The sequence below is a fragment of the Melopsittacus undulatus genome, chromosome 11 (genome assembly GCF_012275295.1).
Source record: "Melopsittacus undulatus isolate bMelUnd1 chromosome 11, bMelUnd1.mat.Z, whole genome shotgun sequence".
NCBI lineage: Eukaryota > Metazoa > Chordata > Aves > Psittaciformes > Psittaculidae > Melopsittacus > Melopsittacus undulatus.
The window spans coordinates 15,536,965-15,551,590 of record NC_047537.1 but is presented as its reverse complement, the minus strand read 5'-3'; the positions used below and the strand labels follow the sequence as shown (position 1 = coordinate 15,551,590).

Below are 14,626 nucleotides of genomic sequence, written 5' to 3'. Positions count from 1 at the left end.
GCAATGCAGAGGAGAGCAACTGACCCAGAGCTGGGGCTTCAGCTGCTCCATTTAACAGAGATAATGGCAAAGAAAACCAGGGACAGGAAGAAGTGGCTGTAGAGAAGCACCTTCTCCAGAACAGGCAGAAACAGGTCCTGCTCCTGTGGTTGCCGGTGGCACTTGGCTGGTTGTTCCTTATCCTGGGCCTTCTTGGGAAGGTTCGGCTGTTGGGCACCATCCTTGGCCGGGTGTTTCATGCTCTGGTTGGTCATGGGTCTGACTGTCAGCTTGGTGTGCACATCTGTGAAGAGCAGATGTCAGTGTTGGTGGGTGACTGCCACAACTGAAACCCACCCTCACCCAAAGGAACCTGCAGTAAAATGCACCAAAGAGGTTGTGGGTTTCTTTACCTTGCTTGAAGCTTCTGAGAGCCTTGTCTAAGTAGAGGGATTTGTGCTGCTGGTGCAACAGGAGGAAGGTGTATAACACAGCCATGATCATGAGCAGGAAGGTGCCCAGGAAAAATACAACTGCAGGACAATAGGGAAACAAAGAAAACAGCTTTCCAGTGCCTAAAGGGGCTACAAGAAAGCTGGAGCAGAGCCTTGGACAAAGTCCTGTGGGAATAAGACAAGGAGGAATGGCTTTAAACTGACAGAGGTGAGATTTAGATTAGATCCAAGGCAGAAGCTCTTCCCTGTGAGGGTGCTGAGGCACAGGGTGCCCAGAGAAGCTGTGGCTGCCCCATCCCCGGCAGTGTTCAAGGCCAGGTTGGATGAGGCTCAGGCTTAGGTCCCAACTTCAGAGCTGTGTAAAACCCAGCTAGTTTCTATTCAGATGAGTACCTATTACAGGGGGTCTGTTGGAGGACGTTGGGAGGATGTTGTTGAGAATCACAGCTAACATGGAGCTGCCGAGGATGATGGCAATCTGGAAACTGATTTTCTCCTCGAGAGAGCTGGGTCCAAACAGCACAGCCATGTCCAGCAGATACAGGGCACATGTTGGCAGGATCAGGTTCAAAATATACAGAGTGGGCCGTCTCTCCATGGAAATCTGTTGGAGAAGATGAACAAAATTCAGGTGAGCAGGAGATAACTTACTGCCTTGGGCAAATGTTTGTTCTCTAATGTAGAAAATAATCGTTTCATGCTTTTCCCCCCTTTCAGTGGCAAATCAGTGCAATCTAACATGAAAGTACTGCCATACCATGTAGGTGACTATAGAAAATTGTCCATCATCCAGGTCTTCCACGTATTCAATGATGCTCAGGTTGGTAAACTTCCATTCTCCATCAGTTAGGAAGTAACTCTGGCTGTCTCTCATCATATCAGCTGATGTCCGCTTTGTCTTCATGACCAGGTCTGTTACTGTTGGGCAGGAGGCAAAGGAGGAGAGTAGTTGTAGAATTGAGGTTATTTATTAGGGCTCAGTGATTTTCTTTCCATTTCCCTCCCAACCAAGGGTGCCTGCAGATGGGGAAGGCAGCGTTCCTTGCACTCCTGCAGTTTCTTAGCCCATCAGTGGGCACCGGTGAAGAGACTTGGCCAGACCTTTGGGAATGTGGATCAGAAGGGAAATCTCTGCTGAATTAGGAGAGTTGTGCTGGAGCTGGAGGGTTTTGTGTTACTTCTGCTTCTTTTTCACCCCTTCCTGTTGGGATGAGCTCTGAGTGCAGTTTGGATCCCTGAAACTGTCCTTAATCTCCTCTCATATCCATGCCTTTCAGGTATGTTTAAAGAGCAGACAAATTGGGTGTGAACCAGCAGCCTGGTTGCAGGAAGCCTCCTGGTCTCTTGGTTTGTCCTGGGGAGGGGGAATTGCCACAGAACATCCAGATAAATCCCAAGATGCCACTGGGAAACGTGCCAAGCAGAATACAGTGTTTTACCTCATTTCCCCTTGTGTTATGTGACCTCAATCCCTAGTAACCCATTGTGAGCCTGTGGTGCTGGCACACAGGATTGAGCCGGGGTCCATCCCATCTCTTCCCCTCCCTGCAAGCTTAGCCCAGCTGATGTGGTAAAGCCCAGCTTGCTGCTGTACCTGGGTAGAGAAATGAGGCTATGCTCAAGTTGCAGGTCTGGGTGTCAAAGGGGAACTTGAAGATCATCAAGCTGCAGGTTAAGGTCGCCTGGAAGGGCTGAGTGGAGTTGAAGCCACCGTTGTGCCTGATGCTCATGTAATCCAAGTTGGGGCTTTGTCCATTCACTCTGGAGGAAACAAAAGTGGAGAACAGTGGAGCTCCAGGATGCTGGGGTGCTCCTCACTGGGCTGTGAGCATCCTTCCATGGGGGCTTTGTGCCATCACCCACCTACGGGATGTAGCAGTCAGGAGGAAACCTGGGCTTGAGGAAGGGCTGGTGAGTGCCTCTGGACCGAGGTTTGTGATTCTGCACGTCCTATTGACCTCCTTACTCTCTCCTTTGCTTCCATTCCCATCTGGGGCAGGGCTCAGTGAGCAGTGAGCAGAGCCACCTCCCTCCTTCACCCCAGCTAAAGAACTGGTGCCCATCCCTATCGGACCCACAGTGCTCATCCTGTATCTCACAACTAACTGCTAAGGGTTGCTTCATTCCACAGCTCTGCTGCTCCCTCAGCTTTAACTACAGCCCAAGTGGGACATTCTGATGATGTTACAGTATTATAGAGCCACAAAGTGCTTTGTATGAACCGTGGTCACCATTAATCTAAATTACAAGGCTCTTGGCTTCAGCGAGTTCATGGAAACAACTTGTAACCATCTGAGTTTATCCCATTTCCTACAATAATACCAGCACTTTGATTCCATTGTATTTCTCTTAAGGCAGTAGATAAAAACAAAAGAGGAACATACCGCTCCAAAATGAAGATGGGGGGAGACCAATAGGATCCCATAGGCAGAATGATTCTGGAAATGTTACAGAAATCCTGCGGGTTCCAGGTTGCAAAAGTGTTTTCCCACTCCTGGGGAAGAACAGGAGAGAAATGAGCACTGGGGCTGAGCAGCAGCCTCTGTGCTGGGTGTCACAGGAGAGAAACATTCCTGAGGGACCCACCAGGTTCAAAACGAAGTAAAAAGTGACCGTCTGGAGCTTTTCGACCTGGAAAAACAAAAGGGAAGATGTTGCTGACTGTCTTAAGTACATCCCAGTGCTTGCCCCTATCGCCCTATTGCAGTGGACAGCACAGATTGCAGGGGCTCAGCTTAAGGGTCTTGCAGATGAAGAGTGGGAGCAGTCCAATGGGTTATATAAATAAATAGGGGTTTGTTACCATTTACATGCCAATTGCATTGCTAAGCTGAGGCACTCAGTGGGGTTGGGCTTAGAGCCTCCTATGAAGCAGCTCCTCTGAACCTGCCTCTGCATTTCTTCCTGGAAGCAGGTGGGAGGAAATACTCCACATCTTCCAAAACCACTTCCAAACAGCAGGGAACTGAAGTGAAAGGGGCTGATTCTCATCCCTGTGGCATTGCTGGCTCAGCCCTGCCTGGCAGATGACCCAGATCCCAACACAGTTTTCTCTTATAAAGTCTCAATGGGGGCTTTGGGTCCTTACCACAGAGAGAATAGCCATCAGCATGAAATCCATCTTCACCTCCACAGGCTCGTTCAAGTCTGTCTTGGGCAGTATGTGTGCATGCAGCTTGCTGTGGGAGGAGATGTTCAGGTACTCAACCACATCGTAGTAGGTGCAGATGTACCTGGGAGCAGCCCCTGCTAGAGAAAACAATTCCACTTGAAGCAGGAAAAGATCAGGCAGTTCATAACCTGTGTGAGAGATGTACCAGAAGAGAAAGGGCCTGGAGCTGTGGGGATGAAAAACATCATTAACACAGGCAAATCCCTTCCCATGTAGATGAGACCAGAATGCTTCCAAGCTTTTGTATCCCTTTTGCACTTACCTGTCCCAAGAGAGAAGGTGAGGATAGCTATAAAAGCTTGCTGCATCATCTCCTGCTTCTAAATAAGGAGACAAATGGTACCCGGGTGTCTTATGAGCAGTTGCAGGACACGTCACTTGTTATGTCGAAGTTGATTTGCTATTTATCAATGAGGGATGGCTATTCTGTAAACAGGAGCTAGACTTTTTATGTATTTATTTGCATTGGAAGGAAGGACTTGCTAATGGTCCGATGCACTCAGGGGAGCAGCTTTTAGTTGTGGTGAAGGAAAAACTAAAGTCATTAAAACAACCCCAACGATTTGAGAGAGAGGAAAGAAAAGGGCCCATCTCCACAAAGAAAAGGCAAGGAGCCAGAGCTACTCAGAGCAAATCTTGTCTCATTTGTTGGGCTGAGACTCTGCTGCAACCCTACTGAAATGGATCAGGAATTAGTGCTTGTGTGATGTGAGAGTGGGGATGCAGAGGAGAGGCTGCTCTCTCCTTCGAGCATGGTCCTGCTCCATAGCAGCCCAGGCTGGGGGTGTTGGAGGCTGTTCTCATTTCACAAAGCACTGAGCCTTTCACACCCCCACTGATGTGTTTCTGCCTCCTGAGGTCCTGTTCTCTGAGTCCTCACGGATAAGATTAAAGGCTCAGAGACTTTTAACATCTCTGTCTCTTTCCCTCAGCCGCTCTCCTCTCCATCACTGCTGTGATTCCAGTGATACCCTGAGGGGCTTGAAGTGACGGTTCCCTTGCAGGGGAGCAGCTCCAACTCCTGTCTGCCTGGAAAGCCCCATCCTGCTGAGACACCCAAGGTGGCACCTTTTCACTGTGGTGTGCAGCTGTGTCTGAGATAGGAGGTGGGAAACATATGGTCGACAAGAGTGGGTTTGGATCACATATAATGGGCCCAAGGAGAAGTAGAGAAGATCTCTGTACTGGGGCTTGAGGGTTGTGTTGCCTGTCAGAGCTTATGCTGGTGGGTGATAGCATCACTAGAGGTGGAATAATGCTGTACCCCCATAATGGTGCTAGAATTGACTTGGCCACCAGCAATCCCTTCCTTCTGCCAGCAGCTGGTGTGATGTGAATACACTGGAGATGCAAACCTGTCCTGTTGCTCTGCAAACCATTGGTACCCAACCGTGTCCCACTGCAGCAGGGACCTGCATACTCTGCATGGCATCCCTCCTGCAGCAGCTCATATAGGGGGCAGAGGAGGGAGGGAAGTAGGACCCTATGGCTCTTGCGGGGCTGGGTGAGGTGATGGGATGACTTGGATGCTCAGTGAGAGCCTATGCTCTGTATCACCCTGCTTCTGCCTCTCCCCAGCAAAGCATCCCGGCCCTGCCTGTGGAACCGTCGAAGGCTCCAGTGCAGCGATCGCAGCCAGCGAATCCCACCCTTGCTTTCTCCCTGCCCAGCAGACAACGGATCCTTCCCGGCCGTGTCCCTGGGTGCTCCACGCCGGTATCCCGGGGTACCCAGTGGGACCGGTCACAGGAGCGGGCTGGGGGTAGGCAGCATCACTGGGGGGGTTTCTGTACCAGTGACCGCGTGGCCTAATGGATAAGGCGTCTGACTTCGGATCAGAAGATTGAGGGTTCGAGTCCCTTCGTGGTCGACCCTTTTTTCCCTTCCCCATTTCCAGCTTTTCCCATTTCTCCCTTCCCGCCTCTTCCCCCGGCGGAGCTGCGGGAAGAAGCGAACCTGGTCTGGCTCCGTGCCCCCCTCCCGGCCCTGCCGCTCCCGGTGCATCCCGGCTCCGTTCACCTGGGACCCCCGGGTGATCCCCCCCTCCCTTCCCCTGCGGGCTCCACGAGCCCCCGCAGCGCCGAGGCCGGGCCGTTCCCGCGGGCCGGGGCGCGCGCCGTGCGCAGCCCCAGTGGCCTAATGGATAAGGCACTGGCCTCCTAAGCCAGGGATTGTGGGTTCGAGTCCCATCTGGGGTGAGCACCCAGCGTTTTGCTGCTGCCAACCCCGTTTCTGTGCGTTTCCTCCCCGGTTTAGTTAGCTGGCTTTGGGTGCTCGGTGCACAGCACGTGTTGTGGGGCAGTGAGTTCCCCACAGCAGCTCCAGGCTTGCTCTCTGTGCCGACGACTGCAATACACAGGCTGTATTGTACATGAGCTGTACACGATGGCGTTGGGATGATGCCGTTATCTGCTTCTGGCCAGTGGTCACAGCTTAGAGCTCATGAAAGAGACAGGGCTTGGAGCAAACTGCTTTAGTGGAAGGTGTCCCCAGTGGCAGGGGTTGGAACTGGATGGGCTTTGAGGTTCCTTCCAACCCAAACCAGTCTGGATTCTATGATTCGATGAAGAAGGGGAGCAACAAGGAGCAGCTATAAACTGCCCCGGGCCTCAGTGCAAAGGTGGATGCTTGGGACCTGCTGATGAAAGGATGGTTCTGGCTGCGGGTTCTTTCCAGGGGCTTCTACACTCAGAAGGTACAGAAGCAGAGCAGTTAACACTGTTTAATGAGCCCTGTCTGGGCTGAGCTGGGTCTATGTTGGCTCAGGGCTCTGCAGGGAAATTCAGCTGCATCTGACCCCCAACAGAAAGCCAATGGATGCTGGGGGATGAGAACCTTGCCGGTACCCCACCAACCTCTTCCCGGAGCAGGACAAGCTCTGATGGGAAGGATGCTTCCCTCCGCCAGCAACTGCATCTCAGTGGGCGGCAGGCCACGGGGGTCACAGAGTTTGGCTTTGCTGTCGGGGGACCAGAGCCCTCCACAGAAGTGTCTTTGGGGTAACAACCTCTCAGATTTGTTGCATTAAAAAGCTACTTGGAGGGTCTTTTCTTCCAGAGTTAATGGCTTTTAAAAGGCAGCTGCGGTCAGGGTGAGACCACACCAGTAAAGCCTAAAGCAAAGTTTCTTTCTAAGTAGTTTTTCTCTCTTAGGTGTGGGAGGAAATGACTTGGAGAGCAGCAAACCTGCTGAAGGCCCAGGCACACGGCAAGTGCTCGTCTCCTGCACGGCAAGTGCTCTTTGCTCTCCAGCATGTTTCTGCTCAGCCTTAGTTTGAGACACAGCAGAAAAGCAGCGCTGGTTGATGGACCCCAGGAGCCAACGTGTCCCCAAAGCCTTTATGGATATAGAAGAGGTTAAAACAACTTCCTGCCCTGCGGCAGGTTTATTTAGGATTAGATGAGGAATGCAGGGTCTGGGGAGAAGCCAAGCTGCACCAGGTGTTATTGATAACAAACAGGGGCTAAATGCCCTCCCTGTGTCTCATTGACTCTGTGCCCACCACACTGAATGCTGTCACTGGCAAGAAGAAGCTGTCTGCAGGGTCCTGGCTCTCCCCGTCTTTCTTTCTTTCCCAGTAATGCCCAAGCATTGCTTCGCTCCCTCTTAATGCTCACACAGAGCCTCAGCTGGATGTGATGGTGTTGGCTTTGCCTTTCCAAGGGGATGTGGCAGGGAAAGCCTGGAGGGTGATGCCAGCTGCTCTGTGCTGGGGGTGTCTCCTGGATGGTGTCAGCTCTGCATTTTTGGGTTACATTTGTGTTCAGAACGGTTTGGGTTGGTGGCAGGAGGGGAACATCACTGCTCCAGACATCAGCACATACACGGTAAACTGTATGAGGCAGGGGGTGGCAATGGGGGTCTATGATGACCAACTAGAACATGGGGTCCCATGGCAGGAGGGAATCCCCCAACCCAGTGTTGGGCATAAAGAAAAGCCATGATTCCAGACGGGATGGGAATGGGGAGGATGCACAGGGGGTGGCAGGGACCCCCTGGTACCCCCGGTGTCTGCCGCTGTCCTCAAGGCAGAACTATGGGGGACCACGTGGCCTAATGGATAAGGCGTCTGACTTCGGATCAGAAGATTGAGGGTTCGAGTCCCTTCGTGGTTGTTTTACAGCCACGGGAGAGCCTCGAATCGTTTAATTTCGCTGTGCCAATGGCTTGGGGGGTGCAGTGATCGGCCCCGTGAGAGCAGCCCGGGGTGTCAGTGGGAAAGGTGCCCGTGCTGTGGGGCAGCTTTGGGGGACGATTTGCCCCACCTGGGCCATTCGTGCTTAGCCTCACAGCGGTTCAGAGCGCCCTGTGCCGGCGGTGGGGACGGCACCGGAGCCCGACACAGGGTGGGGGCTGAGCCCCAGCTGCTGCCGGTTACCGGGGATGGAATAAAGGGGCAGGGTCGGCCAGGGTGCGCCTTTTCATGGCTGCAGGGAGCGCCTGGTGAGTTACAGGGGTCGGTCTGTGTGCGGGGCGGGTGTCCCTTCCCGCCCATCCATGCTTTCCCTTTGGGTTCCGATGCAAAGAGGTGGAGAAAAAAAAGCCACCCTCACCCCAGATGGGTCTCGAACCCACAGTCCCTGGCTTAGGAGGCCAGTGCCTTACCCATTAGGCCAGCGCAGAGCCCACTCTTTGCCGTCCACCCCCCGCGGGGTCCGCAGCTTCCGGAGCGGGGAAAGCAGGGGAGCGGCTCCATGCACCGGGGAGCGGCTCCATGCACCGGGAACCGGCGGTGGGTACCGGCTCCCCCCGCTCTGAACCCCGGCGAGCGGAGCTGGGCCCCCATCACCGCCTCCTTCCTGCGCTGTGGGCAGAGATGGGGCCGCTCTGCTCGGTGCTGGGGGTGCCCCCAGGGCTGTGCGGGCCCTGCGTCCCCTCCGGCCAGCAGAGAGTTAAGTCACGGCATGGACAAAAAAGGTCTCCGTGCGCAGCCCCAGTGGCCTAATGGATAAGGCACTGGCCTCCTAAGCCAGGGATTGTGGGTTCGAGTCCCATCTGGGGTGACTCTTTTCCCTTCCGCGGATGTGAGCCGGTTTTGGGGTGATTCGGTATGTGGGAGGGGTTGGTGCTGCAGTGACAGGCAAATGAGCACCTGACATTTGCCTACGGCATCTTTACCCAGGAGAGATGTTGATGTACAAAGCCGGCTTTACGATATGCTTTTAGCCTCTGAAGCACATCCTCCTGCCCGTGGTGCCCAAGGCTTCAGGCATGATTTAGCAAATCTGATGGCAAAACCTGGGTAAGGAGGCCTGGAGAGCAGGGAATGGTGACGTGTCCTGCTTGTGGGAAGCCTCAGCTGAGGTTGTTGCTGTCCCAGCTGACGTTCATGTGATGATCTTGTGCCAGAAACACACCTGAAGCAGCAGAACCCCACTCGTTTGCAAAGCCCAGGGCACAGCTCAGAGCTGCAGCCGCCTTTGCTGTGAAGGGAGAAGCCGGCAGCCATGGTGAAAAGCTTTAAGCAGGAGCAGACTCCATTTGTTATCTTTGCTGGCCCTGGTGTGTAGGGGTCCATCAGGATGCACTGATGTGCTCCTGCATCCCCCGGGGCAGCCTGTGTGGGGTTTGAGCTCTGCTTGCAGATGTAAATGTCAGTCTGGGCTGGGTAAGGGCAAAGTGCAGAACTGCCCCCATTCCAAAGGGAATTCCAAAGAGTGTTCAGGGACCAGCAGAGAGCGTTTCCCTCTCTTATCTGGGTTTTCACCTAAAACAGAGCCACCTCTGCTCACCCCAGGTGGGACTCGAACCCACAATCCCTGACTTAGAAGGCCAGTGCCTTATCCATTAGGCCACTGGGGCCTTGACAGAGGATGAAAAATGTGATTTTGGTGTTTTTGAGGACACCCCCATGAAGTGACCCAGCAGCAAACCCCATGTTACCCACAGGACCCCCTTACGAGTGACTCCTGAAGCCTGAGAGACTCATTGAGGTGCTCTGGTGTCGCACCCCAAGGACCAGCATCCTCCTGGACTTACAGGGTGGTTTGGTCTTTGAGCACCCACCTCCTGCCAGATTCCTGCTGAGGCTTTAGGTCAGGTTAACACAATCCAGTGCACGTTATGGTGAGGAAAAGATCAACTGAAATGAATGAAAAATGCCTGAAATGGTGAATTGCACTTAGGGACGTAGTTATGCTTCTATTCTTGCCTTTCTTTTCCCCCTCACATCAACTGCTGCTTTTGTGCTCAGCAGCAGAGGGTGCTCTCATAGAGCAGAGGGCTGAAGGACACAAAGAATTAATATATATGCAATATAAATTACATATTATTTATAAATATATGTTATGTATTATTTTATATATTATGTAGAATATATATATAGGCTATATCATATATATCCTATATATTATATATATTATGAAATATAGATCATCCAAAACCCTGGGTTTTTTGTTTCAAACAAGAACAATAATTTTTCAGTTCAAAAGGAGATGTTCTGTATTTTTATGTACATTTTCAGACCATTTTCATTCAACACATCTCATGAGTTTAGCATCATCTACCGCTGCCAACGCCGGTTCTTTATGAAGCTGGTACGCCGAGGGCTTGGATCCCTGCTCTCTCAGTCAAAGTCTGCCTTCCTGCTCTGCTTGATGTTTGAGTGTATCTTTTTCTGTCGTAGTCGTTCACGGTTCATTTTTTCCACCCTAAAACAAGGTTAAAAGCTCCTTTAGCGCACCAAGAAAACATTTAAACATTCAACTCTGAGCACAGTTATATATAATATATATATATTATAACATAGATTTGATGACAAATGTCCACAGATAGAAAAACCAGCCCCTCTTCTTGGGATGCTGCCCAGGGAAGTGGTTAAAATCTAATGGATCAGTGAAACTCTTAGCAAAGGAAATCCAAATAAGCATGAAGATTGTACAAACAGCAACCTAAGTCATGTCACACAATGATCTGAATCCATCTCCAATAAAAGGCCATTTCAATGGCTATACCTCTCAATGAGTTTCTGTGTTGTCTCCTTAGACACCACTTTGGGCTTCTCCGTAGCCTCCGTGACCATGGTTCGGATCTTTTCTAAGCAAATGGCCAGATTCCTCATCTGGTAGCGACTCTCTTCAGAGCTCACGATCAGCTCACCAGCCCGGCTTATCCTGTTCCCGTACTGCAGGGATGAAAACGGGATGTGGTCACTGACACCTTGCCATGTCCCATCTGAACGTGACGTTTAAACTGTGCCTACAAGGGAGGGTTGTTACCATCGATGCCATTTTCTGTCTCACAGCTTCTGGAATCCAGTCTGCTGATGCCAAGTGGAACCGAACTTCTGCCTTGGTGTTCACTGAGAGGAAAACCAGGGTATTTTTGGTATGTAATGGCTTGACTTCCTAAGGTTTATGAGATAATTCAGTCTGTTCACTGCTGGCTTTGGACACAGAGTGATTCCAGCATTACTTTCCTGAAAGATCACCTTTTGCCTTGCTATCTTAAGGTCCTTTCCAACCCTGACTATTCCATCATTCTGTATTTTTACATACCATTCTCAAAGGCAATCTCTAGATTTTTATGGATACCCTGTCATGATATTTGCCTTTCTAGAGCACGTGCTGCCAGTCACTGCCCACCTGATTTTTAATGGCAGTATTTATAGTTTATGTGAATCAAGCTGAAAATTTATTGTGCTTTAAAGTCCCAGAAACCAACCAGCTGCTTGTGTGTCTGATCAGTGAGAACACATGAGGCAGAGGTGGTGCTTCATGTGGCAAGTGTAGCAGCAGTGCTCCCAGTCAGAGGAGGAGAATCAAATACAGTACCAGTGGTCTTGAGCACTGTGAGGATTTGGAAGTTGTGTTAAAGTGTAGTGTAATGATAATGGAAGCTCAGCATGGGGCAGCACAAAGATGCTTTTTAAAAAGGGCAGGGGGTTAGAACTTGATGATTTTAGGGTCCTTTCCAACCCTGTTCTGTGATTTAACTTCAAGTTCTCAATGTTTTACCACCAATACAGGGAAGCAACTGAAGACTTTGCCATCCAAGGGGGCTTCCTCACCTTTATTAACGTTCTGCCCACCAGGGCCGCTGCTCCGGCAGTAGGTCACAGTCAGGCGACCTGGAAGAGAAGCGCAGCAGTGTGCTGACCCGGAGGCACAGCTCCTGCTGGTGCTGGAGCAGGTACGATCCAGGCTAACACCTCCGGGCACCTAACCCAAGGCAGACGTGGCCGAGCACCACGGCCTGGGCCGGCTTCAAGGGGGGGACTCACTCATAGGGATGTCGAGGGTGGGTGGCTGCTGCTCCTCCTGGAAAACACCATGGAATGCTGCGTTAGGTGCCAGGGAGGGATGGGGGGACCGCGATCAGCCGGGACACACACAGCCGCGAAGGCCACGCCCTCTCTAAGCCCCGCCCCTTCGCTAAACCACGCCCACTCATCATACCCAACTACGCTAAGTCCCGCACACACGCGATGGCCCCGCCCCTTGGTTTAAACCACGCCCACCACCTCCCTCAGGCGCCAGGCCCCGCCCCTCGCTCGTCTTCTCCCTCCTTCCCGGCCCCCTCACCGCGGCGGTGTCGGTGCTGTCGCCGCTGTCGCCGTCCTGCCGCGGCGGGTACAGCTTGTCCAGGCTGTACGCGCTCCGGTACTCGGTCCCGGTCCCGGCCCGCTGCGAGAACCGGGCGGCGAGAAGGGGCGGCCGGCACAGAGCCCTCAGCGTGCGCGCCGCCATCTTGGCTCCCGCGGTGCAGCGCTGCCACGGCGTCCCTGCGGAAACGGCGGCTGCGCGCTGCGTTCCGGGGCGGGGCCTGGGAGGGATGTGTGGGGCCAAGGGGGGCTTCGAGGCAGGGGTGTGTGGGGTACTTGGGGGTCTGTGAGGTGATGTCGGGGGATCTGTGGGGCACTGTGTGGGGACATGGGGGGATTATGGGCTCTGGAGCACCGTGGGAAGGTGTGGGAATTCTGGGTGTGTATGGGGTCTGTGGGGCACTTTGGGAAGGTGTAGGTTATAAAGGTTATAAAGCGTAAGGGTTATATGAGTTATAAAGCTTATAGCGTCTATGGGTCATCTTGGGGGGGCATATAGGGTCTGTGGGGCAGCCTGAGTGGTATATGGGGTCTGTGGGGACCCATGGGAGGGTGTTGGGGTCTGGGGAGTATATGGGGTGTGTGGGGCACCATGGAAGAGTGTAGGAGGTTGTATAGGTTATAAAGGGTTACATAGGGGCTGTGGGCAGGTCATTCCCAGCTCCAGGGTGCAGGCAGCGGTGGGGACCGTGTCCTCCTGCCTGCATCCCACAATCCCACAAGCTGAGCAGTGATGGGCAGCCGTGACACTGAATACACATCCAGGGTTTTCCATGTACTTGGACTTTGCACCTGGGACGCTTCAGCTTTCACATTTGTTCTGTTCAAGAGTGCTAAAAGATCCATCTACATAGAATCATGGAATCATAGAATAGTTAGGATTGGAAAGGACCTTAAGATCATCCAGTTCCAACCCCCTGCCATGGGCAGGGGCACCTCACACTAAACCATATCACCCAAGGCTCTGTCCAACCTGGTCTTGAACACTGCCAGGGATGGAGCATTCACAACCTCCCTGGGCAACCCATTCCAGTGCCTCACCACCCTTACAGTAAAGAATTTCTTCCTTATATCAAGTCTAAACCTCTGCTGTTTAAGTTTCAACCCATTACCCCTTGTCCTATCACTATAGTCCCTAATGAATAGTCCCTCCCCAGCATCCCTGTAGCCTTCCTTCAGATACTGGAAGCTGCTCTGAGGTCTCCATGCAGCCTTCTCTTCTCCAGGCTGAACAGCCCCAACTTTCTCAGCCTGTCTTCATACAGGAGGTGCTCCAGTCCCTGATCATCCTCGTGGCCTCCTCTGGACTTGTTCCAACAGTTCCATGTCCTTTTTATGTTGAGGACACCAGAACTGCACACAATGCTCCAGGTGAGGTCTGATGAGAGCAGAGCAGAGGGGCAGGATCACCTCCTTTGACCTGCTGGTCACTCTCCTCTTGATGCAGCCCAGGATACAGTTGCTTTCTGGGCTGCAAGCACACACTGAAGCTGGCTCATGTTCATTTTCTCATTGACTAACACCCCCAAGTCCTTCTCCGCAGGACTACCATGAATATGTGTATATATAATTATATAGCTTTGAATGCTGATACGTTCAGTGTTTCCAGGTCCATAGGAGAGATGCCGAAGTTGGAACTCGATGATCTTTAAGGTCCCTTCCAACCCAAATCATTCTGCGATGGGGAATGCAGGGGAGTGAAGCATTTGTGCATATCCTTCACAGCATTTCGGAGCTGTCAGGTTGGGTTTTGGGAGGGGCAGGAATCGCTATTTCTGGCAGCAGGGAAGTGCACAGGCAGGGATGGGGCTGTCATTTGCTCTGGTGTTGTGACAGGAGCTGACTGTCTTCTGTTTCAAAGGGTGGGTGAAGTCAAGAAGGGTGGTTTGAAGCTGATAGAAGACAGTGATTGAGGAGCTGAGCTGGGTCCCATCTAGAGGGTTCCATGCTTTGTTCTAATCAGATCTCTATGTCCTGAGGTTCTGCTCGGCTTCCCCCATCCAAACTCTGCTGAAATGCTTTAAAGAACCCCCCCAGCAGTGTCAGAGACAAGCCATGCCATCTGGTGACCTTAATTTCTATCAGGAACAGGTGAATGATTTGTAGCCAGAGGTAAAACAGGCAAATCAGAATGACTCATTTTACCCACTGGTATCAAACACGCTGGCATTGTCACTGTGCTGGTAACAGCAAGGACAAGTTGTGGGGTGGACAAAGGGGCTGGGAAAGGGGCTTGAAGGTCAGAGCTGGACCCAGCCCCATCTAACAGGACGTGTTTGTGGTTTTGCTTCCTTCCCACTCTGTGATGATGGATAAAGATGCCCAAAGAGCCTTGTAAACAGCAGGATGATGGCTGGAAACAGCACTTCCCACCAGGGAGAGCTTGGGGAAACAAGGTCTTACTTTAAGCCAAGGGGAGCCAAGCTTTTGATGTTTAAGATGGGAAATGAACTGGCTTAGAAAGCAAGCTCTCCCTGC

The 14,626-nt window shown here is 52.2% G+C and overlaps 2 protein-coding genes and 5 non-coding genes across 7 annotated transcripts; 4 read left to right on the top strand and 3 right to left on the bottom strand.

Annotated features, from left to right (window-relative positions):
* Window positions 1–38: 38 nt before the first annotated feature.
* Window positions 39–3,914, bottom strand: LOC101881911 (5-hydroxytryptamine receptor 3A-like). The gene is made up of 9 exons (XM_034067770.1): window positions 3,869–3,914; window positions 3,523–3,734; window positions 3,021–3,065; window positions 2,819–2,928; window positions 2,029–2,195; window positions 1,192–1,352; window positions 828–1,038; window positions 393–512; window positions 39–283 (listed from the first exon to the last, which is right to left on the bottom strand). Exons 1-9 carry the CDS (start codon window positions 3,912–3,914, stop codon window positions 39–41), a joined length of 1,317 nt encoding a protein of 438 aa, XP_033923661.1.
* Window positions 3,915–5,403: 1,489 nt separating this feature from the next.
* TRNAR-UCG (transfer RNA arginine (anticodon UCG)) lies at window positions 5,404–5,476 on the top strand. The gene has a single exon. It is a non-coding gene; the product is annotated as a tRNA-Arg (tRNA).
* Window positions 5,477–5,731: 255 nt separating this feature from the next.
* On the top strand, window positions 5,732–5,804 carry TRNAR-CCU (transfer RNA arginine (anticodon CCU)). The gene has a single exon. It is a non-coding gene; the product is annotated as a tRNA-Arg (tRNA).
* A 1,844-nt stretch (window positions 5,805–7,648) lies between these two features.
* Window positions 7,649–7,721, top strand: TRNAR-UCG (transfer RNA arginine (anticodon UCG)). Its single transcript has one exon. It is a non-coding gene; the product is annotated as a tRNA-Arg (tRNA).
* Window positions 7,722–8,536: 815 nt separating this feature from the next.
* On the top strand, window positions 8,537–8,609 carry TRNAR-CCU (transfer RNA arginine (anticodon CCU)). The gene has a single exon. It is a non-coding gene; the product is annotated as a tRNA-Arg (tRNA).
* A 726-nt stretch (window positions 8,610–9,335) lies between these two features.
* On the bottom strand, window positions 9,336–9,408 carry TRNAR-UCU (transfer RNA arginine (anticodon UCU)). Its single transcript has one exon. It is a non-coding gene; the product is annotated as a tRNA-Arg (tRNA).
* Window positions 9,409–10,033: 625 nt separating this feature from the next.
* On the bottom strand, window positions 10,034–12,311 carry MRPL58 (mitochondrial ribosomal protein L58). The gene is made up of 6 exons (XM_013127800.3): window positions 12,129–12,311; window positions 11,828–11,864; window positions 11,615–11,674; window positions 10,824–10,906; window positions 10,560–10,729; window positions 10,034–10,256 (listed from the first exon to the last, which is right to left on the bottom strand). The coding sequence occupies exons 1-6, from the start codon at window positions 12,291–12,293 to the stop codon at window positions 10,172–10,174; spliced, it is 600 nt and encodes a 199-aa protein (XP_012983254.3). The 5' UTR covers window positions 12,294–12,311; the 3' UTR covers window positions 10,034–10,171.
* Window positions 12,312–14,626: the final 2,315 nt, after the last annotated feature.

Excerpts from the sequence above, each read along its gene's own strand:
- MRPL58 (XM_013127800.3), bottom strand. The coding sequence starts at position 12,293 with ATGGCGGCGCGCACGCTGAGGGCTCTGTGCCGGCCGCCCCTTCTCGCC. Across the intron at positions 11,865-12,128 it reads ACAGCACCGACACCGCCGCG|GAGGAGCAGCAGCCACCCAC; the intron begins GTGAGGGGGCCG and ends GGTGTTTTCCAG. Across the intron at positions 11,675-11,827 it reads CACCCTCGACATCCCTATGA|GTCGCCTGACTGTGACCTAC; the intron begins GTGAGTCCCCCC and ends CTTCTCTTCCAG.
- LOC101881911 (XM_034067770.1), bottom strand. The coding sequence starts at position 3,914 with ATGCAGCAAGCTTTTATAGCTATCCTCACCTTCTCTCTTGGGACAG. Across the intron at positions 3,735-3,868 it reads CACCTTCTCTCTTGGGACAG|GTTATGAACTGCCTGATCTT; the intron begins GTAAGTGCAAAA and ends TCTCTCACACAG. Across the intron at positions 284-392 it reads TCTCAGAAGCTTCAAGCAAG|ATGTGCACACCAAGCTGACA; the intron begins GTAAAGAAACCC and ends TGCTCTTCACAG.